The sequence below is a fragment of the Balaenoptera physalus genome (assembly GCF_965194825.1).
Source record: "Balaenoptera physalus genome assembly, chromosome: X".
Classification (NCBI taxonomy): Eukaryota; Metazoa; Chordata; class Mammalia; order Artiodactyla; family Balaenopteridae; genus Balaenoptera; species Balaenoptera physalus.
Genome location: NC_138903.1, coordinates 133,372,533 through 133,399,129, shown reverse-complemented (window position 1 = coordinate 133,399,129; position 26,597 = coordinate 133,372,533). Strand labels below are relative to the sequence as shown.

General features: G+C 49.3%; 1 protein-coding gene across 9 annotated transcripts in view; it reads left to right on the top strand.

The window, feature by feature from the left end:
- MECP2 (methyl-CpG binding protein 2) overlaps positions 1-26,597 on the top strand; it is a 61,078-nt gene that overhangs the window by 20,665 nt on the left and 13,816 nt on the right. For 2 of the 9 annotated variants that reach the window (XM_082446881.1, XM_082446879.1), the window contains exons 2-3: positions 9,885-10,187; positions 18,920-19,729. The exons of 3 other annotated variants lie outside the window; for them this stretch is intronic. In XM_082446881.1, coding sequence (XP_082303007.1) covers positions 19,641-19,729 — 89 coding nt within the window. In that variant the 5' untranslated portion in view covers positions 9,885-10,187; positions 18,920-19,640. Of the gene's footprint in view, positions 1-9,884; positions 10,188-18,315; positions 18,454-18,919; positions 19,730-26,597 lie in introns of those variants that run through there. 4 more of the 9 variants (XM_082446883.1, XM_082446880.1, XM_082446882.1 and 1 more) reach the window with 3 other exon arrangements.

Here is a 26,597-nt window from a genome sequence, read left to right as displayed (position 1 = left end):
AATTCCACATGGATTATGGACCTAAGTATAAAGCTATTAGAAAAAAACAATATCTTCACAATCTGGAGGTAAAGGTTTCTTAGGATACAGAAAGCAATAATTATTAAAGGAAAAAATGGATACATTGGACTTCATTAAAATTTAAAACTTTTGCTCTTCAAAAGATACTATTAAGAAAATGAAAAGACAAGTCACTGAGAAAATAGTTGAGACAAGTCGCAAATAGAAAGTCATATATCTGACAAAGGACATATCCAGAATATATAAAGAACTCTTACAACTCAATAATAAGAATAATCTATTTTTAAAACAGGAAAAGATTTTAGTAAATACTTCATAAAGGAAGGCATCTGAATGATGACCAGTATTCCCACGAAAAAGTGCTAATAACATTAGTCATCAAAGAAATGCAAATTAAAGCCACAGTGAAGTACCACTACACACCCACTGGAATGGCCAAAACTGAAAACTGACAACACCAAATGTTGCTGAGGATGTGGGATGGGGCTGCCTGGAAAGTGGTGCCAGGGAACTTTTTGTGGCCATGGTAACATTGTCTATCTTGATAGGGGTTTGGCTTATACAGGTGCATGCACTTGACAGAACTTACCAAATGATACATTTAAGATTTGTCATTTCACTGGATGTAAATTTTACCTAAAAAAATGAAAATGAATTTTCATCTCTAGTTAATGATATGCATGCTGAAGTGTTTGGGGATGAAGTGTACTGGTGAACTTTGAAATGCATCACAAATAAGATGGATTGATGGGTGGATGAATCATGTCAACAATGGTAGAATCTGGGTGATGAGTATGTGGGTGTTCTTTGTACAGTTTGTTCAATTTTTCTGTATGTTTCAAATTTTTCTTTATAATGTGTTGGAAAAAAAGTCACTTGGAATAATTCTTTTTAATGTGGTTATGTTACTGATTTGATATAGTTAGGTTTATTTGTGTTCAGTTTTGTGGTTTGCTTTTTTCTCTTTATTTTTGGAATACATAAAGTATTTGATGGTTCAAAAGTCAAGCCTAATCTGATCGGGGAATTGCTACTTTACCAAACTTTCTTTAGTTATGATTGTGGAATCACAAAAAGTTATAATTGTCATAATGATTCTTTGTATTAATAGACTATATGCGCACTTTATGTACATGTAAACATGTATGGGTTTTGTAATGCTCTTTTGTTATATTTATTCTGATTACATTTATTGAAATGAAATTTGGTATCTGTTGAATCTAGTATAACAGACTTGAATTTAAAAGAAAAAAAAAAGGCCAGGCCTCCGATGGTAACTAGACTTGTGGTGGTGATCACTTTGTAATGTATACGGAAGTCAAATGCTGTACACCTGAAACTTATATAATTTTAAGTAAGGCCAAAATTTTTTTCTTATTTTTAAGAAGCTAAGCCTATAGAATACTCAGAAGTTATTAGTTTCTTGCTCATCCTTCTAGTGTTTCCTCTTGCAAAAAGATAAACCAGTAAATATATGTATTCTTATTTATCCTTCTTACACAGAAAGCATGCTTGACATGCTGTTCTGCATCTCGTTTTTAGTTTGTTTTCACTTCCTCTATCCTGGAGATTGCTCCCTAGCAACGTCGATACCCTCCTTGTTTATGGCGGCGTAGAGCTCTGTCTTCCTCATTCTTTTTGTTCCTGCTGCACAGACTCCGTTGTATAGATGAAGCATGCTTTAGTCAAGCAGCTCCCTGTGGATGGACATTTGGGTACTTTTCAGTCTTTTCCTATTGTAAACAATGACACAGTGTTGTTTCGTATTTGTAACTAACCCATTTTTAATCTTTGAACTCCTGTCCTCTGTTTCTTTTTTGTTTGTGGATGTTTCTGTTCTGGTTTTATGGCTGAATTATCTTCTAAAATATGAGAATATTATCTGTTTCCTCTAGGGACAGAATTGATCTCTCTTCCATATTGCTGGGTCTCTTCCCCTGACCCTGGAGAGCTGTTCGGGTTGGTGACAAGAGCCCTGGGTAGCTGGCACCCTGCCCTTGCTCTGGTGGAGTCGCCCATTTCCTGTGGGGTCCCTCCCCCTAGAGAGGGCTGGAGTAGGAGTTCTACGGGGGCTAGGGCAGAGCAGGACAGGCTGAGCTGCAGACTTGGCTTTGGTGGGAAGCAGACAGGGGTCCTCCCTCACACCATGGACCCTTGGAGGCCAGACGGAGGTGGGCTTCACCTGGGCTGCTGCCGGCCACACCAGGAACCTTGTGGGGAGGAAAGGAAGGTTCCAGCCTCTGATTTAGAAAAGACCCTTTGGTTTCTTGTCTGTGGAAGGAAGTGGCGCCTTGCCGCTCCACATGTGCTCCACTAACCAACCCCAGTACTGTCAGCCCCCCCTTGGGAGCTTGCTGCAAGTGTCCTGCCCCCAAACCTTCTGGGTCAGAATCTGATAGTCAACAGCCTCCCAGGTGACTTGTGTGTCCGTGAGAGTTTGAGGGGCACTGCTTGCCCCTGGTCTGGTCTGCTCTGATCTGAGAGCCTTTCTGGGGGTTCTGACAGGCACAGGGGCCCCCATCTCCTTTGTAGCTCCCTTGTACTGCATTCACTCTGTTCCATTAGTCAACACACACCTCTTTCCAGCATCGAGAAATTGGTGAAGCGCCTCTCATCTGTTCACAAGTCCCCTCCTGTTAGCGTTTCTGTCGTCTCTGTTGGAGGTTTCTTCCTCTTTATGCATCTGTACTTCGTTTCTTTGAGGTTTGAAGGGCCAGGTAGCAAATGCATGTATACAGTTGGTCATCCTCTAGTGAAGGATTTTAATCAAGGAACTAGCTGTAACGTGACCTTCATCAGAGGTGGTGAGGAGCAGAGGCCGGACGGAGTGGAGACTGGGTGTAGACAGTCCTTTTTGAGAAGTTTTGTTGTGATGAGGACCAGAGAAATGGGCTGGGTGGGGTCAGGGGTGGTGGGGGCGTTGCAGAGTCTGCTTCAGGGGGTCTCTGAGAGCACGTTTGCACAAGGAGCCGGAAGACCTGGGGTCCTGGACGAGCAGTCTGCTTGGAGAGAGGCCACGGGAGGGCAGGCCCTGCGTAGGCACTTCCTCCTTGAAAAACGCGGGGAGTGTAGAAGGCGCATGGGTCCTGTGTGAAAGCCCAGGAGTCTAGTGAGAATTAGAGCTCGAGCAGAAGCTGGTGAGTTTACGGGACAGCTGCAACGAAGGACCCCAGAGCAGGCGGCTTCCACCCATAGCAACGCATTCTCGCACAGTGCTGGAGGCCAGAGGTCCGAAATCAAGGTGCCATGTGGTCCCACTCTCTCCAGAGACTCTAGCAGAGGATTCTCTCTTGCCTCTTCTAGCGGCTAGTGGCTGCCTGGAAATCCTAGACGTTCCTTGGCTTCTGGTCACATCACTCCAATCTCTGCTCGCATCTTCACTTGGCCTTCCCTTGTGTGTGTGTCTTCTTACCCTAAATGCAGAATGATCTCACCTTGAGATCCTTCACTTGGTTGTATCTGCAAAGACCCCTTTTCTAAATAAGGTCACGTTTGCAGGGTCCAGGGGTTAAGACGTGCACATACCTTTTGGGGGTTACCATTGAACCCGCTATAGAAACCTGTCCATCTCCAGGATAGAAGGGCCCAGGGAAGGCCAGGAGTCCCCACAGAACAGTTGTTTTTGATGGAACCCAGGCTGTAAGAAGATGGGCAGTGGCAATTTGGTCCTATTCCGTGTAGGGTAACCACAGTAGTTTTAACTAAAGGGGTTCATGGTAGATTTAATGCGATGGTCATTTTGTCCTAAGTAGCGTTCACATAGCACCCATATGACTCCTGGCTGTCTGGTTGCCACAGTTTGGCAGCTCTAACAGGACAACCCTCTTTATTCACTGGCAAGTTTGTGTAGTTGAAATCAAGTGTTCCCTTAAGTCCGTGCTCGTACTTCTGTACCTTGTTCTATGACAAGACACGGAAATGAAACATTAAAAAGTGGAAGTACTTAAAATTGTGTTCTTGGAGACACCTTTTTAAAGATGCACATACTCTGAAGGATAGCCCCATCTCTTTATTCTTTCTCAAAGTCAGACTTTCACACTGGCTGGTGCTGGTGCCGATTTGGCCCTAATCTTTTTCCTCATACCTTCAGCTCGCCGCCCCTATAACCAACTCCAGTAATGCGTTCCCCTCACGGGCACTCAGGCACCTTCGATGTTCCCATCTTTTCTCCGGCCCTTGCCTCCCTTGTGTCTTCTCTCATCTCCTTCCCAGTGGCGCACCAACCCCGCAGCTTCACCACTTTCTTGCCTTGTCATACTCAGCTGATAGGGCCCCAACCCTGGTAAAATGCAGCCATCCGCCTGCTTCCCACCTGCTCTGCCGCCCTGCCCCGCAGCTGAATGTGGCCCCCTGGTTGCTCCCATTTCGAGTTCACGTCCACTCACTTCAGGAGCATTTCACGCTGCCTGTCGTACTGCAATTCCCCGGTCTCTTCTGGCTTCTCCCACCCTCCTCACCAGCTGTGACACCATCTCGAAGCTGATACCTCATTTCCTGGTTCCTGGAGAGCAGGGAAGCAATCCGAGGAGAACGTCCCCAGGCCCAGCATCACCTCAGCGGCCTCTGCCCTTGCTCCCCGCTCCCTCCTCCTCTCCTGGGCCCCTCTCCCCCATCAGAGAAGGCTCCCTGAGTGCAGCTGCCTCTCCCACCTGGAAGGGAGCTGCTCTGCTTCTCTTTATTGGCAGGACTGTTCTTTGTGTCTCCATGTGCTCTCTTGGGCCCTTTCCAACTGGTCCTTTGCTGACACGGATGATGACCTTTATGTTTTAAAATCTGGGGGCCACTTGTCACTTCTCCTTTTCCCCAGCCTTTCAGCGTCAGTGACCCCAGTATCCACGTGAGTCAGTCCCTCCCCTGCCTTGAGGCTGTGCACCTGCTCAGCTGGTCCTACCCTGACTGCCCTGTGTTTTCCAAACCGTAGCTTTGGTCCCTTTCTAGTCGAAAAGGTGATTGACTGTTTATCTTAACTGTCTGTCGTCCCTGCTGGGGCAGAACTCTACGGGGTGGGGTTGTTGGCCGTGTTCACGGAGGTGGCTTGGACACCTGGGATGGTGTCTGGTGTCCCTGGGTCCTGAGAGGTCCTGGCTGAGCGTGTGCCAGGTCTGCCTCTGCGCCCCACGCGCTGTCGGGGGGCCTTGGGCTCAGACTTCTCTCCACCCTCGCTCCCGAGGGGATCTTTCCCGGCCTCAAGGCTCTCTCTTCCACCTGTGAGCCACTGGCTACCAACTTCATGTCTTCAGGGTGACTGGGCCCCCTGAAGCGCAGACCCGCGCACCCAGCACCAACTTGAGCTCTCTGCTCAGCTTCCAACAGGCTTCTCCAGCTGTACCTGTTCAAGCCTGAGCTCCCAATCCCTCGCGCCTGGCCTTTCCCTGGCCTTCCCTTCCCAGTAAACAGCAACTCCACCTTCCTGCTCCTCAGCTCGGAAAGCCGGTGCTAGTGCCCGCGCTGCTCGCTGTCATACCACCTCCTGCTCCATGAACGCCGCTCATTCCCGCTGGCAGGTCTCCCCAGCTCCACTCTTCCAGCCTGCTCTGACCTCTCGCCTCCCTCTGCCCTTGACCTCGGCCTTGTCTCTGTTCAGCCCTGCAGCATGTGGACTCTCCTCTCAGAGTCAAAGCCAGAGTCTTCACAGTGGCCTGCAAGGCCCAATCTGGGATCCCCTCTCCTGCCCCTCATCCACTGTGGCCTCCCCGGGCCCTCCAGGTACACCCCTGCCTCAGACCTCGGCCCCTGCTCTTCCCTCTGTTGGGAACATTCTTCCCCCAGGAATCGCCCGGCTCCCTTTTTTGGTCTCCTTCAAGTCGGCTCAAGTGTCACCTTCCCAGTGTCACCTTCCCTGAAGATGGATGCCACCCTCCCACTTTCCCCTGCCTCGCCTAGCCCTTGTCATCACCTGTTGTATGCTGTTTTGCTTGGTGGTTTTACTTGTGCTCGCACGCGCTCTCTACCACCCCCTCCTCTCTCCCTCTTCCTCCCACTAGAATCTAAGCCCCTGGAGGGCAGAGGAGTTGTTTTTGCCTCTCCCCTGCTGTATCTCCAGTGCCTGGAATCATGCATACTTATTGGGTGGACAGACGGATGAATTCTGCAGTGGGACCTTGCCCTAAGATTTTGTCTTATTCTAAGAGGAGCAGAATAGAATGCAGCCTGCTCTGCTGTTCACTCGTTAGCTTCTCTGTGGCCAAGAGGAGCGATATTCTTTATGCTTTAATCAAGTCTGCAGTCTGGAGCAGAAGGTACCCGCAAAGGGCGAATGTGTGGACTTAGAGTTTGAGGTACTTTTGGGGGATTTGCAGTTGTCCAAAAACATGGCATAAATTGATGAAAGCCTAAATAGCACCTACCCTAGTCCCCCCCCCCCACCTTTTTCTTTTTTGGTCATGCCGTGTGGCTTGCGGGATCTTAGTTCCCCGACCAGAGATTGAACCCAGGCCCATGGCAGTGAAAGCGCTGAGTCCTAACCACTGGACTGCCAGGGAATTCCCAGCCCCCCACTTTTTAAATATAAAGGCATAACTTGTTTTATTGTGCTTCACAGATAGTACATTTTTTACAAATTGAAGGTTTGTGCAACCGTGCGTTCTGCAAGCCTGTTGGTGCTGTTTTTCCAACAGCATTTGCTCACTTTGTGTCTCTCTGTTATATTTTGGTAATTCTCGCAATATTTCAGGCCTTTTCATTATTATTATATCTGTTGTGGTGATCTGTGATCAGTGATCTTTGATGTTACTATTGCAAAAAGGTTACAACTCGCTGAAGGCTCAGATGATGTTTAGCATTTTTTCGCAATAAAGTATTTTTAATTAAGGGCTGTACATTTTTTTAGGCATAGTGCTATTGTACACTTAATGGACTACAGTGTAGTGTAAACATAACTTTTATATGCACTGGGAAACCAGAAGAACTTGTGTGACTCGCTTTATTGTGATATTTGCTTTTTTGTGGTGGTCTAGGACTGAACCCACAGTATCTATGAGGTATGTCTGTACATCCTTTATGAGTGTTTAATTTAACAGCACGATTTCCCAATGCAGCTTTGCAGAACAGGAGAAATGAATTTTAAAGGCTGTCAGGTGCCTTTGCTATCTGTGGCTTCGTATTTGTGTAACAGTATTTGTGTTTTGCCAACAGACGTGCAGCTTAAAGTACTCATGAGAATGGCCTTTGAAGAGGTGTTTACTGCCCACCCCAGCTCCTGGGCCTGGGGGCCTGACCACTGCTCCCTTGGGCCCTTAGCGACCCCTACAGACATCTGGTGCAGGCCCTGTAGCCAGGAGGGACAACCGTTTCTGGCATGTTGCTTTTCCCCAGTGGGTTATGAGCTTCTGGAGCAGAGACCGCACGTGAGTCCTTGGGGCCTTCCCCTGCATAGTACAGCGCCCGGCATGAGCAACCGATGGTGTCCCTCCGGGTCTCCTGGAAGCCATAAGGGGCAGCGTTTCTGGCTCACCATGCAGCCTCTGGGCACACGTGTGTGCATGTGCCCGCTACCTGGACCTGGTTTCCCGGCTCACTCCGCGGGCTTCAGCCACTCCTTTCCCTGCCTGATGGCTCTGGCTAATTGAACTTTCTCAGTCTCAGCAGTTCAAACACTGTTTTGTTTTTGTTCTGATTGGGTTATGACACCCACTACTATGAAGGAAAGAAAAGGAATCTGGTGTTGTAGGAGGTGGTATGTTGTGTCAGTAATTGTTTTATCTGTACGCTTTTTATATTTTTGCAATGAGTTTTCTTTGAATAAATAATTCTGAGAGCTTATCACATAGAAGGCATATGTGTTGTCCTCAGTACATTCTGAATTATCTGGATTTATTTTTGTCTCTTGAATTCACTTATACACAATTCAAAGGCTGCATTTTTAGCCAACAGAAATAGGAAGAAAGAAGCTCAGAATTTATGTCGTTTTTCAGTAGCTTGAATTATAGTGATTGTGATAACTTGGTGAAAAAAGCTGTGTATCAAGTAAACTTCACATATGGTTTATCATGAATATTTTTTTTTGATTTCTAAGTACCTTGATACCTTTTTGTGTTAAAAGAATCCCCTACTCTGTGGATCTTGGGTTTGAAGCAGGTGGATCCTAGCTTCTACTTAAGAAAGCCTAAAGATGGGGTTGGAGGCTTGTGGTGTCCTCTTGTGTGCCCTGACGTCTGGGGGCAGGCTGTGCATGGCTGTAAGTATCTGGGATCCAGGGCCCCTCAGTCTTTTTCCCCCATCACCCTGAGCAGGTGACTTCCATCCTCAAGGTTGCCTGTGGTCACAAGATGGCAGTTGCAGCTCTAGCCGTTGCGTCTTGCTCTCCAGGGAGGGAGAAGGAGGGCACGGGGGAAGGGGAAAAGGGCACTTGTTGGCACACCCTCCAGTCCCATTCAGTAATTTCCATTTCTGTCTCCGTGTCCATCATTTTTTTTTTTTTCTGAGGAACAAACAGCAGCTACAATAGCGATCATTAATTTCTTACTCACAGGTCTGGGTCAGCTGCAAGATGGGGTTCAGATCTGTTCTCAAGCCTGTCGTTCCAGGACCCAGGAGGGAGAAGCAACTGTCAGGGATGGTCTCTTCTTAGGCGGATGTCAGGAGCCCAAGAGGAGTGAGCAGACACACAGAGGCCTTTGAAAGTCTCTTCCTCCTCAGTCCCATCAGTGAAGCCAGATGCGTGAGCAAGTGCAGAGCCAGTGGGCGGGGAGGTGTGCTGAGCGCAAGGTTCTGTTAGGAAGGCAGACAGAGGACCTGGGTGTTGGGGGGCAGCTGGTGGTGCCTGCCATGGGGGACCGATATTCCTGCTGCTTGGTCTCCAGAAGCTAGGGGGCGGCCATGAGCCCCAGGCTTGGCCAAACCCATTCTCCCTTCAGGGACTTGGGCTCTTTTTTTTTTTTTTTGGATCTTAGTTTCATGACCGGGGATTGAACTCGGGCCCTCGGCAATGAAAGCCTGGAGTCCTAACCATTGGACCGCCAGGGAATTCCCCGACTTCGACTCTTGAAAGACAGATAAGTCATGGTAGTGGCACGTGCAGCAGGAAGCCAGCATCAGTGGCTAATGTCTGAAGTTGCTGGTGGTGCTGCCCAGGGTGGGTGTCCTAAGCACACGGCCCCTTTAGTGCAACCTTGGCTGCATTTTCAGTCATGCAGCTGCTTTTCTGGGCTTAGTTTTCTAGTCTTCTCTTCATTTCCACATGCTGCCGCAGAACTCCTTTGTGACCGGGGTCAGCTAGAGTTGTTTTCTGTTGCTTGCAGCCAGGACCTTGACGCTTTCACAGTTTTATCTTGAGTAGAGTGGATGAACATAGGCTTTTTGAGCCAGGTTCCTTTAGGATTAAATCCCGGCTTGTTCACCTACTAGCTTTCAGGTCACTTTTTCCTCCTTGAGCCTCAGTGTTGCCTTCATTTAAACGTTGCTTTTGTGTGTTGCTGAGCATTCAGTGAGATTGTATGTAAAGCGATGATAGTGAAAGTATTGGGAACATATCCTAGTCTGAGGTTTTTGATGGGTGGTATATCACCTGGGCAGTGGGTTAGCAACCTAGGAGTACTGTTAGCAGCTCAAAGGGCCCTGCTGGGCAGGGGATGAGAAGGGGCAGGAAGCGTTCCTGGGGCCCACTCTGAGCAGCGCTCTCGGCAGGCCCTGGCCTCCGGCAGAGCGCAGTGGTGCTTGACAACCAGAGGCTGTTTGCTGAAAGGAGGAATGCTGCGGTGCAATTTCTTGGGATCTGGGCGAGTCTAAAGTGTTTGGAGAAAATAGTTAAGCTACAGATCACCATCCAACGAATCATCCTAGGGTTAATGCCTGCCACTGGGCAGTGGGAACAAGATCGTTGTGAGTGCACTGGGGCAGATTTTTAAATTTCCTTTTTATTCTAGACTTGAATGCAGCAGTTCTTATTGCTAACTTACTACCAGTCACCACTAATGAACAAAGAATATGAACAGGAAATTCATAAAGAAGAGATACAGGTGGCCAATGAAGATAGGAAAAGAGTTCTGCCTCAGTGATAATCAAAGAGACACACATGGAAACAAAGAAGATGGCATTTTCACCTACCAAATTTGTAAAGATTAAAAGGACAAATAGAAAGAAAAGACCTAGTGCCAGCAAATGTTGGGATCGGCTCCTGCTGCATAGTTCGAGCCCCACGTCCTGGGCTGGCCTGCACGCGCCGTCAGGTGAGGCCTTTCCTCGTCTCTGGGTGCATTTGGATCCGCTATTGAGCAGGTGGCCCATGCACATGGTTCACAACTCAGAAAGTGCGAGCTCTAGAGTGATGCTTGGTCTCTCAGCGTCCCTGCAGCCACCCGGGCCCCTCTGCATGGGGACAGCTGCCTCCAGGGGCTTGTATGTGTCCTTTGAGGTGTTCTGTGCACATACACGCACTTTGAAACCTATTTTTATTTCCCTGCACCTGCTCAGGTCAGTGTGGCTAAGGTATATTTTTGTCCATTTCATCTGTGTTACTAAGTTTACTAGCAAGAAGCCATGCTTACCTTTTTATAAACCTTTGCAACATCCGTATTTGTCTCCTTTTTCATTCTAGTGCTGTTACTTTTTCCTTCTCCCTTTTTTCCCTGTCTTGGTAAAAATTGTTTGGGTTTTACTGGTCTTTCAGAGAGTGAACGTGTGGGCATTATTGTCCTGTATTACTGTATGTCTGCTTTCCAGTTCATTAAGTTATGTAAAATTTTATCTTTATTATATCTTCTACTTTCTTGGAGTACATTCTCTGGTTTTCTTCTTCTCACTTCTTAAATTCTAAACTTAGCTCATTGGTTTTCAACCTTCTTTTCAAACATAAGCATTTAAAGCTGATCCTCAGACGATTTCTGCTGCATTGAGCAAGTTTCAATGTGTCGCATCTCCACTTAAAGTCAGCTCAAAGGGTTTTTTAAAAATTTCCTCTGTGATTCCTCTTTGACCCACAAATTATTTAGAAATGTGTTTTTTAAATTTCCAAGTACATGGCTTTGTGTTTTTTTTTTTCCTAGTTACTATTTTTTAAAATAAGGTTTTAGCTAAATGGCACCATGCTCTAAGACTGTGGTCTGTGGGCCTTCCGCCTCATAGCTTGTGGAGCAGTGCGGGACCACCCGGACGAGCATGGGCTGTCGGTGGGGTGCAGCAGCCAGAGGAAGCTCGTCTCCTTCATCTCATCCCTGGGATTATGAAAGCGTCCTCTCTTCCTACTGTTGTTCTGTCTACTTGAGTTCCTCGCTACTGGGGAGCATGTGTCACAAACTCCAGTTTCTCCAGGGGCTTTGTTAATTTTGGCTTTATTATTTATTTTGAGGCCAGGTTTTCAGTTTTAGAAACTGTTTTGTCTTCCTGGTGAATCAAACCCTTTAGCATTATGAAGTGATCCTCTTTGTAATTAGTCGTGCTTTTGCCTTGAATGTTGCTTCCTCTGATAGTAATGGTGCTGCACCACCTGTGTTTTTGGTCAGCACTGCCACTTTTAATTTTCCTCCTTTCTCTGTGTTTATGGATTAGATGTAGCTCTTGAAAATGGCAAATAGCTGGATTAAAAAAAAATCCATTCTGTCTGTCATATTTGTTAACATCTGTTTAATTACTGATGCATTTAAATTTGTCTGTACCATTTTATTTTGTGCATTCTATTTTTTCCACATTTTCTGTTCTTATTTTTTTCTCCTTTCTTGCCTTCTCCTGGATTGAGTTGTTTTTTTAATCGTGGTAAGATACACATAACATAAAATTTACCATCTTAACCATTTTTAAGTGTACACTTCAGTGGCACTAAATACATTCAAACTGTTGTACTACCATCTCTTGGAATGAGTTTTAATTGTTGTCATGCAGTATATGTAGTGCCATACCCTGCTTTTTCATTTACCATTTCACAGTAGAACATAAGCATCCCCGTTGTTACGGACTAAAGTGTTTGTGTGTCTCCCCGCCCCCCCCCTTGCAAATTCACATGTTGATGCCCTAACCCCAAATGTGAGGATGTTTGGAGATGGGGCCTTTGGGAGGTAATTAGGATTAGATGAGGTTGTGAGGCTGGAGCCCAATGGGATCAGTGTCTTTATAAGAAGAGACACCAAAGATCTCACTCCCTGCCATGTGCCATATGAGGACACAGTGAGAAAGCAGCCGTCTGCAAGCCAGGAAGAGGGCTCTCACCAAGGAATCTGCCGGCACCTTGACCTTGGACTTAGTGCATCCAGAACTGTGAGCAGTAAATTTCTGTTGTTTAAGCTACTCAGTCTGTTCTATTTCGTTATGGCAGCCCGAGCTAAGACACCCATGTTAAGAAAACAGTGAACATCCTTTTAAAGCTAACTTAGATTCCATCACAAATTTAGTGTATCTTCTGTCTTGGCCTTCTATTGGCTCCCTACCCCTTACCTCTGGATGCTTCGCATCTTCTCTGTGCCAAGCTTTCCAAAAGAGTAGTTTATGTTTGTGATCTCCACGTCCCCGTTGGTCAGCTCCTGGGATCACCTCTCCACTCAGTCCTTCCCCCCCCCACCCACCCCCTACACACTCACTCACTCACTCACTCACTCGTGCGGTGGTTCCGGACCAGCTGCTGTCTGCCTGCCTGATCAGGATCCGCTCATGGAATCCGCAGCAGCCCGCACAGGGCAGGCTGGTCCTTACCCATACTCTGCAAGTGAGAACTTACCAGACTCAGCATTTATCTTAGTAGCCTCTCCATGGCGTCTGGAAATATTGATTTCCTTCTTGCAGCTCTTCACTGACAGAAAGGGGAGTTAAACCAGGTCATGTCCTTTGGCCCTCGTCTCTTCATCCCCTCCCGCTACACTGGGCTTTGCGGCCTTCTCTCCCAGTATTCCCAGATGATGATGAAGTTGTCTGTTGCCGCATGTGCCCCCTGCTAGGGTGAAGCCACTGAGGCCGGTGACTGCCTCTGCTTGCCCACCACAGCCTCCCCTTGGCATCTCTGGTGTGGCACTCGTTACTCTTCTTGTTCGGTGAGTGACGTTTGTAGGTCTGTCAGAGGTCTGGGAGGAAGGCAGTTAGCAGCAAGGGGTGTGGCTCTTTGTAAATTACCCCCCAAGCTAAGACATTTCAGTAGATTTTTATGCATTCTCAGATTTACAAAGTAAGTCCGCCTCAACCTACAGGTGGCATGTGAAACACTAGAATCAGAAACAGCTCAGCTAGACTCAAGTGCCCCGGAACTTTTGTCCCACCAAGGGACCGTTAGTTTCAGGGATGTGCTTCTCTCAGCCGCCTCGACTTGATTGTGCATCCTGGGAGTGCACAGAAGCCAAGTCAAAGCTCGTCTGTGGAAAATGATCTGAAGTTGAATTAGGTGTTACCAGCACACACACTCTTTTAGCTCCAGGAAGCTCTAATTTTCCAGAAGAGGGTCCCGTGGACCCTAGAGGTGTTTTCAGAGATCTAAAGTTAGCCAAGCAGGTTCTTCTCCACCCGGGTGCTGTCCCGTCCCCCACAGGTGAATCTTGGGGTTTCAGCTGACATCCCATTAGGTGGCGACAGAGAGCACTGAAAAGGAGTATGAAGGAACTAGAACTTGTTTTCCCTTCTGTGAGAGAAAGGCTCACACTAGTCAGGTTTTACCATGTAAGGCACTTAAAGGGCTTTGCCCTTTTTCTTCCTCCCATTCTCCTCAACCCACTACCTGCCCTACCACCCTCCCGCCGCCCCCAGAGAAGGTGGATAGATCGGAAGGCCAAACAGCCAGAGCCCGTGTCCTCTGGTCTCTGTCATGGTGGATAGCAGCACCGGTCACACAGGCTGGGAACCCGAGTGTCACCAGCCCTGCCCTTTATTTCTCCCACCTCTTGTCTTCTGCCCTCCTCCCGCCACCGGCCTGATGCAAGCCTTCCAGCTCTCCTCCACGTTTCTCCCTGCCACGCATTCCCAGTGTCATATCTCACTCTCCTGCTGTAAACCTGAGAGTGGGGCCCCTGTCCTCCAGTGGCGTCAAGGCCCCTCATACGACTCCTGACTCTTCCGCTATCACTCCTTTTCTCATCCGTGTGCCCCTCAGCCACGTAGGACTGAGCTCATACTCGTGGCCTTTGTCCGGGTCCCCATGCTGCATTTCCTCCTCCTCCTGGTTCTTGAAGACTCGCCTCGGGTATCCCTTCCTGCAGAGAGTCCTTCCTAGGCCCCCAGGCCGCATCTGGGTCAGCTCTTTCCTCTCGAGCTCTGGCTCCCTGCAGGTACCTCACAACCAGAGGGCGGCCTGTTGACTGTCCCAGCCCACACACCCCGAGCAGGAGCGTGTCCTCCGTGTTCATGATCCACGCTCTGATAAAAAGCACGCTGTGACGCTCAGGCCCCTCAACTCCCCATCATGAGCTTGCCACCCTGGACAGCCCCCCCCCGCTGAGGACTTGGTGCCAGGCCCACAGTCTTTGTCTCTCTGTTCCTGACCATTCTATCCCACAGGTGGCTTAAGCATGCTCATAGAGGGCCCTCCTAGTGCTTGGCCCCCAACTTTTGATCACCTCTGTTCCAGTGACCTCAGCCATCTACTGCCAAGGTCACAGCCTGGACTTTGTCATCACTGGAAACTGCTCCACCCCTGGAGCTCTTAGCAGACAGCTCCACTGGTGACAGAGGCTTCCTGTTTTCCTAGCTCCCCAGGAATCTGTCAGTTTTCCCTCCTCTCGTGAATCACAGCCATCACTATACAAACGTGTTTTCGGATTTCCCATCTTTACCAAGCGCTCCCCCCTCAGCTCCTGCCCAGTTCTCTGTTCCCTCTTTGGCCAAGCTTTTCAAGACTTGGCTACTCAGTATTCCCCCTCCTCACCTCCCACTTCTGCTCAGGCCCTAATGGATTTGCGTTGCCCAGGCCAGTGGTGATTCCTCCCCTTGACAGGCTTGTTCCCTCCTGGAATCCCCTTCCTTGTGTCTCTTCGGGGACCCCCACCAGCACCCTCTCCTGGCGCAGCATCACTGGCTTAGTTGGTTTTATTTTCTTCGGCCACCTTCACATCTGAGCCCCCTTCTTTGTTTGAGGGAACTCTTACCCCATCCTATGAGTTTGCTGAGAGACCAAGTGACCTCTGACTGTAGTCGCTGAAAATGCCATACGCTTCTTTTCATAATTTCCCTTTCAGCTGGTACAGGGGTTGGTAAACTACATGCCAAGGCCAAATCTGGCCCACTGCCTGTTTCTGTAAATAAAGTTTTATTGCAGTCCAGCCCCACTCCTTCCTTTATGCATTGCCTGAAGCTACCTTCCCACTTCACTGGCAAGTTGAGTGGTTGTGACAGAGACGGTGAGGCCTGCAAAGCAGAAAAAAAATGCTTACTATCTGGCCCTTTACGGAAAAAAATGGCCTAAGCCCTCCAAGGGGGTATGGCCCTGTGCCTCGGGCTCTCACGTCAGACCCACCCTCTCCAAGGGAGCAGGACCAGCTCCCACAGTGGCTGCTGTGTTGGCGGCCAGTGCTGCCCCCTGCAGGGTGGCAGAGGCAGTGCTGGCTGCCCTGCACCAGCCTGGCAGCAGGGTTTGGAATATTGTTCTTGGCTAACTAGGTTCAAACCTGTTTCTCCAACCCTCTGGCCACCTAATAGCCTTTTATTCCCCCCAATTTTTGTTATTTGGGTAAAATACACATGAAAAAATTTACCATTTCAACCATTTTTAAGTGTACAGTTCCATGGTATGAAGTATATTTATACTGTGCAGACATCACCACCACCTTCCATCTTCCAGTAGCTGTTTAATCAAGTCCTTGTCTGTGTAAATCAGCTAGAGTTGGTCTCTGTTGCTTGCCACCAATAATCTGGACAGATACACCTGATCGTCTTTCTAATACCTCACTCCTCGTTGTCTGTCTCCTTTGCTGACTCTTTCTCCTTGTCACAACTCCAGATAACGGGAGGAAAGTTGTCCACACCCAAACATCTGAGGTGCCCTCACTTGCTCACCTGGCTCTTCAGACCTCTGCGCCAATGACTACCAGATCTCTGTCTCCAGCCTAGACCTGTAGAAGGCATAAATGCCTCAACATTGAACACATAAAATATGGAAGTCAGAATCCTTGATCTCCTGCACTCCCCCTGCCCCCAGCACACACATGCCCTCCACTGATGGCACCTAGAGCAGCCACCACATCGCCTGCTTAGACTCTGCAGTAGCTCCACACAGCAGGCAAGGAGGTCACTGTGTGGGTCCCCAGCCAGAAGTGCAGTCCGCAGGCAGCCTCCACCTGCTGGCTCCTTTGGGCTTGGCCTTGGGCTTGGCCTCAGCTGTGAGCACTTCCTCACTCGGTCACGCCAATTCCAGGGCAGTGCCCAGGTGGCTGGATGAGGCAGGGGGTATAAAACCACTGCCCTGCCATCACTGCCCAAGGTGGCCTGGAGCTTTCTTGAGCCTGCATTGCAATTCAGCTTCTTCCCCTGCCCAGATCTGCTTCCTCTCCCTTCCGTTCACGGGTGTCAATCCCTAATAAACGTTCAGTACCCCAAACCGTGAGTCCACCCTGCAGCACCTTGCGTCTCCCTGCCCCCTCGTCCCCCCTCACACTGTATTTTCCATTAAGAGTGAACTTTTTCAGACTCTTCATCTGATCATGTCACTCCGCTGAGAAAAACCCTCTGAGGGCCTCTCATCCCTCACAGAGTAAAATCTAAAGTCTGTTTCCTGGTAGCAGGGCCGGCTTCCTGGACATGCAGCCTATATAAGGCCCAGGGCTTAGAAGAGCCACACTTGGTTTACTGCTCTACTGCGGCCATCTCACAATTCTCCATTTTTGAGTAAGAGGCCCTGCAATTTCATTTTATACTGGGCCCTGCAAATTATGTAGCCAGGCCTGCCTCATTTTGAGCTCATTTTCTGCGCCTTGCTCACTTGGCTCCAGCGCATCATTCTTGCTTTTCCTGGAACATGCCAGATTGTTCCTGGGGTCGGGGCCTTGGCTCTTGCTGGTCCTTAGTCCTTAACGCCTGGGCCCCTCTTTACATGATCCCTTGGGGCGCTTGAAGAATTCTTTATCCTTGAAATGGAGGAGGTTGACCACGGTCCCTCTCGCTGGTGCGTGGTGTTTGTTTATCACATTTTCCTGGGAACGTGGTGTGTTCTTTCAGGCTGCAAATGCAGCTCCTCTTCGTTTCAGGTTAGTCTTCTTATATCTTTGATGGCATCTCTGTGCCATTTTGGGTTCCCTACTACAGGGACACGAATTATCCTTATGTTCGATTGTCTTTGTCTCTCTTCCAGTGCTATTAGCTTCACTCTAATTGCTGTAGCTTTTATCTTTTTCATCTGCATACACTGTTTGTCCAGTTTGATTTTCAGCTACGTATATTCTGTTTCTGGCTGTTTTTGAATGTATTTATTAGTTCCGTAATGATGTGTTTTGGTCTGCAGTTTGTTTCCCTAGGTTGGGAATTTGCCCTTTCATCTTACTGTGTTTTATCTTCTCATCTTTGAACTATTATTGAGAACATGTTCTTATAAAGTTGTGAGGAATTTCCTTCTCTTCCTTTTGTGCATTCTCTTCTTGGTGGGATTTTGCCTTTCCTGAGCCATCCCCCTCCCTTTTTTTTTTTTTTTTTTTTTTTTGCTTTTGGCCATGTTTCTAGAGTTACCGTGTTGTTTCTTGTCAACTTGGCGCAGGCTTAGACGGCTCCGTCCAGTCGTTCTGTTTGCTTTGGTGCCGCAGGGGAGTTCTGGCGCTCTCCTCCCAGTCTTCTGGCATCCTCTCTCACTGCTTTCCCCTCTGGGCTGTCATGAGCTCATTCTCTTGTGGGCAGAGACAAGCTGCACACGTGGGGGAGCTGCAGTCAGGGGGACTCTTCGGCAGCATCTGGAGTCTCCTCTCTAGCCTAGGAATTGTGTTAATTGTCTTACGCCAGGGTTCAGTCTAGCCGCTTGAAGGACATGTATGCCATTCCTATAAGGGATGTGGGAAGGGGCCACCCCAGGTTCCCAGTGGTCCCCGTCCCCTGGCCTGGCTCGCTGGGTGCTTTACCTGTTTCTCCTGCATCTCCCGGTTGCAGCTTCTGTAGTTCCTGGGCCTAAAAGGAAAAAGTTACAGACTCCTACCCAGTTGCTTCTTTCCAGCTCAGTGAGGAGAGCTTTCGGGGTGTTGTGGGCTCCCCAGCACGGCTTCCAGGGGTGAGGCAGGAGCTCAGTCTTGCTGCTGCTTTGTTCTCTGGAATCCTTTCTTCGGCTGCCAGGTTTTGAAATGTACTGCGTTCGATTTTATGTCCCTTTCCTTCGTTTGCTGAATTCTGTCCTTCACACTCCTCCTCCCCACGTCTGTGTGTTTCTCATTTTATTAGGCGTTGGGAGAGAGCGGTTCTGTGGGACGTTGTAACCCGCCGTTTGAACCTAACCGTCTAATCCATGTGGAATTGATTCTTTTGTGTGGCGGGAGGATGCAGTGGTCACAAGAAGCACGTCACAGCCCCGCCACCCCTCTGTGCTTTTCTCTGGCTGTTCACATGCGCTGATTCTAGGTAAATCTCCGCTGGAGAGCCGGTAGTCAATGTTCCCATTGTATTTTCTACCCAGTTAGTATTTGTACACAGGGAAGCCACTCACTGGTTGATACTTGTTACCAGGCATGTTAGTTACTTTTTAGCCGGTCCCCAGAGTTGTTCACGGGATAGAGATTAGTCCCTACTGCTTGCCCGCTGCTGCCCACTGCCCAGCCTGCTGCTGGCCTTGCCGTGTAGGCCTCTAGGCCCTTCCGTCTGCCACCGGCAAACTGCACTTCAGCCAGCCTGGCTTCTGGGTCCCACCGTTGTGACCTTGAAGATTTCCTCGGCCTCTGTTGGTGGGGGGGCATCCTGTCACCACCGACCCCCCTGACAGGTCCCTCCTTGGCATCGCTCACGGTGCCTCAGCCATTGGTGGCACCGTCTTGTTTGCCAGCTCTGACAGACACATTTCCCCTTTTTTCTATTTTGTTGGTCATTTCAGTGGCTCCTATGTCATCATCGGGAAGCAAGTCTGTCAGGCATGCAGCTGCGGGGTGACCTACACTAGTGAGAGGCACAGCAATGAAAACAAGGGCATCACCTCAAGTGAGAGGAAAACAGTAATGACAGAAAACTGCAGCAGGAAGGAGCTGTGGGAATCTATTGCTGGGGACCAAAGAGGCAGGCGTGACCTGAGCGCCCGTGCAGACTGGCTGTGGGGACCTGAAGGCTGGATATTTGTCGTGAGGGCACCAGAGGCCAGCTCTGCCCCGTTTGTGAGAAGGGTTGCCGTGAGCACCCTGCGGCGTGGAGGAGACACGATGGAAGAGACGTAGCTAGATGTGGAGGCCGGGGAGCAAATGCTCACGACACAGGCTGTCCAGGGGAAGAGATGAAATCACAAAAACGTCAGTCATAACGACTGGCTTCTTGGTTTTCTCCCATTCTTAACTCATTTGGCCAGCCCCCTCTGCAGTGGCCTGCGTGGGGACAGTTGGTGGTGAAGCCACCCAGCTTGGCTTTAGTCATGGTCCACGACTGTACCAGCTTATCACGCCGGGCCCCATCCTTCCCCCACCCGCAGCGGCCCCGCACCGCCTTCCGGAGCGCTCCCCCGGCTCCCGCTCTCTCCCCTTTCACAGCACTCATCCAAATCGCTATGATTTCGTTATTGACTGTATGCTTTAGAAGATTGTTTGTACCAGGAGAAAGAGAAGAAATGGATGCAGGTAGAAAGCGTGTCTTGTTACCGGAGCAGCCCTGGCCCCAGCACAGCTCGGGCCCGCTACCTAGATTGTCAGCTACCGAATGAGTGAGTAGGTGACATGAAACACCTCCACCCCACTCCCAGTGTCCTTGTCGTGATGACTTCTGTTCAAAGCTTGCCCCTCCCTGCTAGGCATTCCAGAGTGGAAGCAGTTTCTGCCACCCCACTTCACTCCTGTCTAGTTCCAGAACATTTTCATCACCCCCAAAGGAAGCCACGTGGAAAACAGTCTGGAGCTTCCTCAAAAAGTCAAACATGGAGTAGCCGTGTGACCCAGCGATTCCACTCTAGGTATAGACCCAGGAGAATTGAAAACATACACCCGTGCAAAAACCTGTACTGAAGTATTCACAGCAGCTAAAAGGTAGAAGCAACCCAGATGTCCATCAACAGATGAATGGATAAACAAAGTGTGGTGTGTCTATACAGTGGAATGTCACTCAGCCATAGAAAGGGAAGAAGTTCTGATACATGCTACAGTGTGGAAGAACCTTGAAAACATTATGCTGAGTGAAAGGAGCCTATCACAAAAAGCCATATATTATATGATTCCATTTATATGAAAGGTCCAAACAGGCAGATCCATAGAGACAGAAAAGAGATTAGTGGTTGCCAGGGGCTTGGGAGTAAGGGGGGCTGGGGAAGTACCTGCTTAGTGGGTATAAGATTTCCTCCGGGGGGGGGGGTGACAAAATGTTCTGGAACTAGATAGTGGCGATGGTTGTACAACATTGTGAATGTACTAAGTACTGCTAATGGTAAATTTTATGTCATGCATTTTACCACAATAAAACAAAAAGATCAAACACCCTCAGAATATTTAGCCAACAACCTTCAACTTGACTAAATGCCTAGTCATTAAACTTCATGGACTAGGTTCCTTTCTGACTGTCGTGGTTACCGTGTCCTGGGTTTCAGAGATGGCATTCAGGTCAGCGTGGTCCAGTCTAGCATGTGTCACCGTAGGTCCCCACATTCGCCAATTTCTCTCACGTGGACAGCAGAGCTACTTGCCTGAGCGTCGTAAAACCTGCCTCTATGATTTAGGGTAATTGGTGAAGTCAGCTGTCATTTTAGTGGGTTCTTATAAAAATTGAGATGTAATTCACATACCATGAAATTCACCCATTTAAAGTGTACACTGGCATTTAGTACACTCATATGTTGTGCAATCATCACCTCTATCTAGTTCCAGAACATTTTCATTACACCCCTCGCCCCCCACCCAAAAAAAATCCCTGTACCCATTAGGAGTCATTCCCTATTACCCACTACCCCCGGACCCTGGCAATGAATAATCTAATTTCAATCTCTGGATTTGCCTATTCTGGACATTTCATATAAATGGAGTCATACAGTGTTTGTCTTTCTGTGTGTGGCTTACTTCACTTAGCATAACATCTTCAATTCAAGGTCCATCCATGCTGTAGCAGGTGTCAGAGTTTCCTTCTTTTTTTTTTTTTTTTGCCCCACCACGGGACTTGTGGGCTCTAAGTTCCCCAACCAGGGATTGAACCTGGGCCCTCGGCAGTGAGAGCATGGAGTCCTAACCACTGGACCGCCAGGGAATTCCCGAGTTTCCTTCTTTTTTAAAGCTGAATAACATTCCATTATATGAATGAACCACATTTTTTTTTATAAATTTATTTTTATTTGTTTTTGACTGCGTTGGATCTTTGTTGCTGAGTGCAGGCTTTCTCTAGCTGCGGCGAGCGGGGGCTACTCTTGGTTGCGGTGCGTGGGCTTCTCATTGCGGTGGCTTCTCTTGTTGCGGAGCACAGGCTCTAGGCACGCGGGCTCAGTAGTTGCGGCTCACGGGCTCTAGAGCGCAGGCTCAGTAGCTGTGGCTCATGGGCTTAGTTGCTCCGTGGCATGTGGGATCTTCCCGGACCAGGGCTTGAACCCGTGTCCCCTGCATTGGCAGGCGGATTCTTAACCACTGCGCCACCAGGGAAGCCCCGGACCACATTTTGTTTCTGCACTTATGTGTACCTGGACAATTGGGTTGGTTGGTTCTACCTTTTGGCTACTGTGAATTGTGCTGTTACGAACATCAGCGTCCAAGTATCTGTTCGAGTCCCTGTTTTCAGCTCTCTGGGGTCCATACCTAGGAGTGGAATCGCTGGGTCACATGGGAACGCCACATTTAACTTTTTGAGGAACTGCCTGACTGTTCTCCACAGTGGCAGTGTTTTTTCAAACTTAACTTCTCTTTCCCATGTGTGGTAGACTCACGCTATCAAGATGAGACTTACCATATGGTGCTGATTGCCTTCATTTGGGGAGGGTTCTACCTTTGGGTGGCAAGAACTGTGTTTTATTTAGCTTTTCAAAACATAGACAGTTTCTTGCATCTTCTAAAAACTGGGGTGTTAAAAAATACACTGAATTCAGAGCTGGTCCACTAAACTTCAGGTTCCACCATTGAAGCCTTCGAGCTGAACCCCATCCCCTCTTTTGCTCCCCAGAGACCACTGAGACCCTCTTCCAGTGCCAGTTTGATTTCTGTCAGATCTTTAAAGGGGCCAAAGCTGGCGTCTCAAAGCGCTGCTACGTTTATTGATTCGTGCAGAGAAGCCCCCTTGATTCTGAGATTCTGCAGCTCATACTGGAGGATGGAAGCAGCCACTGCCAGGAGGCCACTTCTCTCCTCTGGTCCCTGACCATTGACCTGGGGAGGTGGCCGCCACCCTGTCCTTCTGGTTCGTGGCTTTGTTGTGGTACTTGGGCTCCTTACGTAGCTCCATGGGGTGGATGACTGGGAATGAAAGGTGCTGAGACACTCCATCTCTGAGATTGGCCTGATGCAAACATGACTGAAATTGGGAAAGGTCAGGATATTGCTGGGGCTCTGGAGGTTTCCTAGAGCTCACTCTGGAGGGGGCAGGATTCGGATTCAAGTGAAGAACACCTTTTAGCTGTGGCTTTCACCTGGCTTTGTGGCCTTTCTTTTGTTTTTTATTCTGGAAGCCTTGGAGATTGAGTAGTCACACCTCAGCTGCAGGTGTCTGGTCAGCTGCACATGTCAGCTGTCGGCTGATTGCACCCCTGGAATGCACAGGAGCCTCGGGTCAAAAGAGTGCCATCAAACCCCTCGGGATACAATGATTTGGCCTGAAATCAAGATTCCTGCAACTCTCATTTTCCTTTGCTAGATCAAAGGAAGGATTTGATCTAATGTTTTCGTTTTAGCAGCAAAATTACCAAATGATGTTTTTTTCACACAAGAGCCTTCTCTCAGTCTTCGTAGATATTTAAGATCTGTGAAGGCCTTCTGCTTCAATGTGATACCTGCATTTTCCCCACATAGTGCACAGATTAGTTGTTCCATCAATATTAGAAGTCAGGTCCTAGGCAAGGCTGCCTTTGGCAGTGATTTTTTTTTTTTTTAACACGAGTAAGTACCTCGACACCTTCATTCACACTCAGCGGCTTCACCATACAGAGCATAACGCTGTTGAAAACATTGCAGTTCTTTGAGCCACTACAAGAAGGCACTTCTGCGAGGTTTTCAGCCTTTTCTCTTAATGTATTCATGTAACGTGAAGGCGTTCTCTTTAATTGTTAGGAAGCTTGACCGAAACGGCTCTAAAGTATTCCTCTCCAGCAGCACAGTTTCTGGTTATGTTGCTGTCATCTCCCCCTTTGTGGACACGCTGCCCGTTGCCCCCGCGCCGCTGGCAGTCACTCCGTCGCGCTCCTGAGCCCTGAAGGATGGCCCTCCTCAGAGCATTCATCCGGGGCAGTTCGGGCACTCGGGGACTTCAGCATCAAGTTCACATGCAGCCATAGTCACGTCCCCCAGACCCCCCACTGCTGCCTTTTAGCGCCTTCAGACCAGGGAGCCAGTCCAGGACGGCGCGTCGCTCCTGTTGTCCTGTCTCTTCAGTCTCCTTTTCTCCTCACACCGCAGCCCATTTTGAAGAGTCCAGGCCCGCCAGCGTGTAGGCTGGCCCTGTCCTTGGACTCTCCCAGGCTGCTCCTCCCTGGCTCTTCCCCGGCCTCCGCCGCCGAACAGGACCCCTCCCTCCTTCCCTGCCTCTTTAGCCTGCGTATTCCTTACTTTCTGGCCAGCTTGTGAGTACAGGTAAGACTTTTTAAACACTGTCCTCTATAATATCTTCTAGAAGATGTTCGGTCCGGCATTTTTAGTAGTTTCAGCAAGACGAGTCTCTGCAGACCTGTCTGCCTCGTTGCTGGGAGCTGATCTGTGGAAGCCTGGGACCTGTCGTCCCAGCATGACTGTCCTCCGTGTCCCCTCCCTCTCCATCAGTGTAGACGTCACCATCTGCCTTTCTGGGCCCTCAGTGACCACTCCAGCGTCATCTCCTGCCAACCCCGACCCACCAGGGCCCAGGCGTCCAAAGCCATCGTGTACGCACTGACTCAAGCCTATTGCTTTGCGTGCTGAACTAGCCCCTGCTACTTGAAGCTGATGGGCAGGGGAATGGGGCCATCAGAGGAAGCGGAGGTAGCATAACATGTGCACCGAGCAGGGAGACGACAGGAAGGAAGATGCACGCTGTCTGGGGGGTTGAGCGGCGGGGTGGCATATTCAAAATACACTGTGCGGGGAGCAGGGAAGGCCTCTCGGAAGACAAGAGCGAGGGCTGGCCCAGAGCCACTGTTACACAGAATGCCTGTCCCTCCAGGGAGGGGTGTCACAGTGGTGACAGGATAGGGCTGTTGATAGTGCCGCCCGGGCCCACCTGGTCTGGCCTGCCTGGAGCACTCCTTGTTGGCCTGGGGTAAGTACTCCTCCTCAGCCCTAAACACCCAGCTGTGTCTGGGCTTCCTCTGTGCCTGGAACAGAGGAGAGGATCGCTCTTTCTTTGTTGCCTCCCCTCACCCCCACCCCCCGAAACTGGGAGCTCTAGAAGACCAGAGAATGATGCTGGTTCTACCCTGGCCTCCCAGCCCCTAGCAGAGGCTGGCTCAGGGCAAGGGCAGTCGATGAACACACGTCAACTCAGGCATGACCTCAGGCAGTTTCCCTTGTCTGGTTGTACTTGCTTTTCTTTTCAGCTATAACACTGAAGAGTTGAACAGGTGAATACCCCCAACTCTAAAATGTGCGAACTTAAGAACTAGGTGCTCAGTTCTCACGGTCCTCTCAGCAGGTGTGTGTGTGTGCGCACATGCATGCAGAGATACACGGTCTGGAGGGCTGTTTGGTTTCTTCCTTTTTTTTTTTTTAATATTTCTTTATTTATTTGGCTGAGCCGGGTCTTAGTTGCAGCACGTGGGATCTTCGTTGCGTCATGCGGGCTTTTTAGTTGCAGTGTGTGGGTTCTTTTTAGTTGCAGCATGCGGGATCCTTAGTTGTGGCATGCAGGATCTTTTAGTTGTGGCTTGCATGTGGGATATTCGTTCCCTGACCAGGGATCGAACCCTGGTCCCATGCATTGGGAGCGCAGAGTCTTGGCCACTGGACCACCAGGGAAGTCCCTGTTTGGTTTCTTTGAAAAAGTGTGTTTCAACAAACCCTATAACCCTCCTGGTGGGGGGCCTTGAGTACTCGCCTAGTACCCCAGCCTGGCCCCCTCCCTCAGGTCACCCTGGCACTGAGCAGGTGGCTGGGCCGAGGGTAAACTCATTTGGATTACCTGTTTTCCATCATTTTTGCCTCCACTCCACACCCAGCAGAATGTCTTCCAGACTTCTTCGTGGGCTTTCATTTGTTTTTAAGCAGAGAAGTAGCAGTCAGAAAATAAAGTACCAAACACGTCTGTGCTCCTCAATGCACAGAATTGAAAATCACCATATACTCACAGTTGCTTCAAGTAATTTCAATTTTTTTTTTTTTGTCTGCATTGGGTCTTCGTTGCTGGGCGCAGGCTTTCTCTAGTTGCGGCAAGTGGGGGCTTCTCTTATTGTGGAGCACGGGCTCTAGGCACGTGGGCTCAGTAGCTGTGGCGCGCAGGCTCAGTAGTTGTGGCTCATGGGCTCTAGAGCGCAGGCTCAGTAGTTGTGGCGCACGGGCTCAGTAGCTCTGCGGCATGTGGGATCTTCCTGGACCAGGGCTCGAACCCGTGTCCCCTGCATTGGCAGGCGGATTCTTAACCACTGCGCCACCAGGGAAGTCCCAAGTAATTTCAATTTAAAAGAGCTAGAATAATCACAGATAGAGTTAAAGACCTTTTTATTCCCATGTTTGGTGCTATTGAAACTTCATTTACTGTATACTTAGGAACAGTTGAAAAGGTAAATTTTATGTTATGTCTGTTTTATCACAATAAAAAATTCTAAAAATCCAAACAGTTCACTAAGGCCAAGTCAGAGTCCGGGCACAGGGGTCTCCCCTCCTTGAGCCTCTTTTGCTTTGTTTACGTTGAAGTGTAGCTGGTTACAGTGCTGTGTTAGCTGCTCCTTCAGCTTCTCGACGCGGGCGTGGCTGTGGCTCCCCCCTGCTGCTGGCCCAGGCCTCCTCGTCCTCAGCTAGTGGCATCACTGTCCTCGCAGGCTTTGGCCATGGTCCTCAGCTCATCCCCGGCCCTCGTCCCCACACCGGCCAGCTCTGTTGCTCCGCCTCCTGGTCACGTCCCCAGTCCTCGCCCTCCTTGCCCTCCTCGCCCTCCTCGCCCTGGACCACATGCCCAGAGCGCCCCGAGAGGCGTCCCACAGGCTCCCTGCTGCCCGCTTAGGTCCCCCACAGGCCATTCTCCACATGGTAGCCCATCACGCTCAGAATAAAACCTGACACAGCCCCACGTGCCCCCTCGAGGCCTCTCTGCTGCCCAGAACCTTCTTCCCCCATAAGCCCATTGGACCCTCACTTTCTTTATGTCTTTCTCTCCTTCCCCCAACATCACCAAGTGGGTTTTTTCTTAACTATATTCTAATCAGTTCATTCTTTTGGACAGTCACCTGGTCACTGCGTAGCCCAACAGAGGAGCCCTTTCAGCCCACGTCC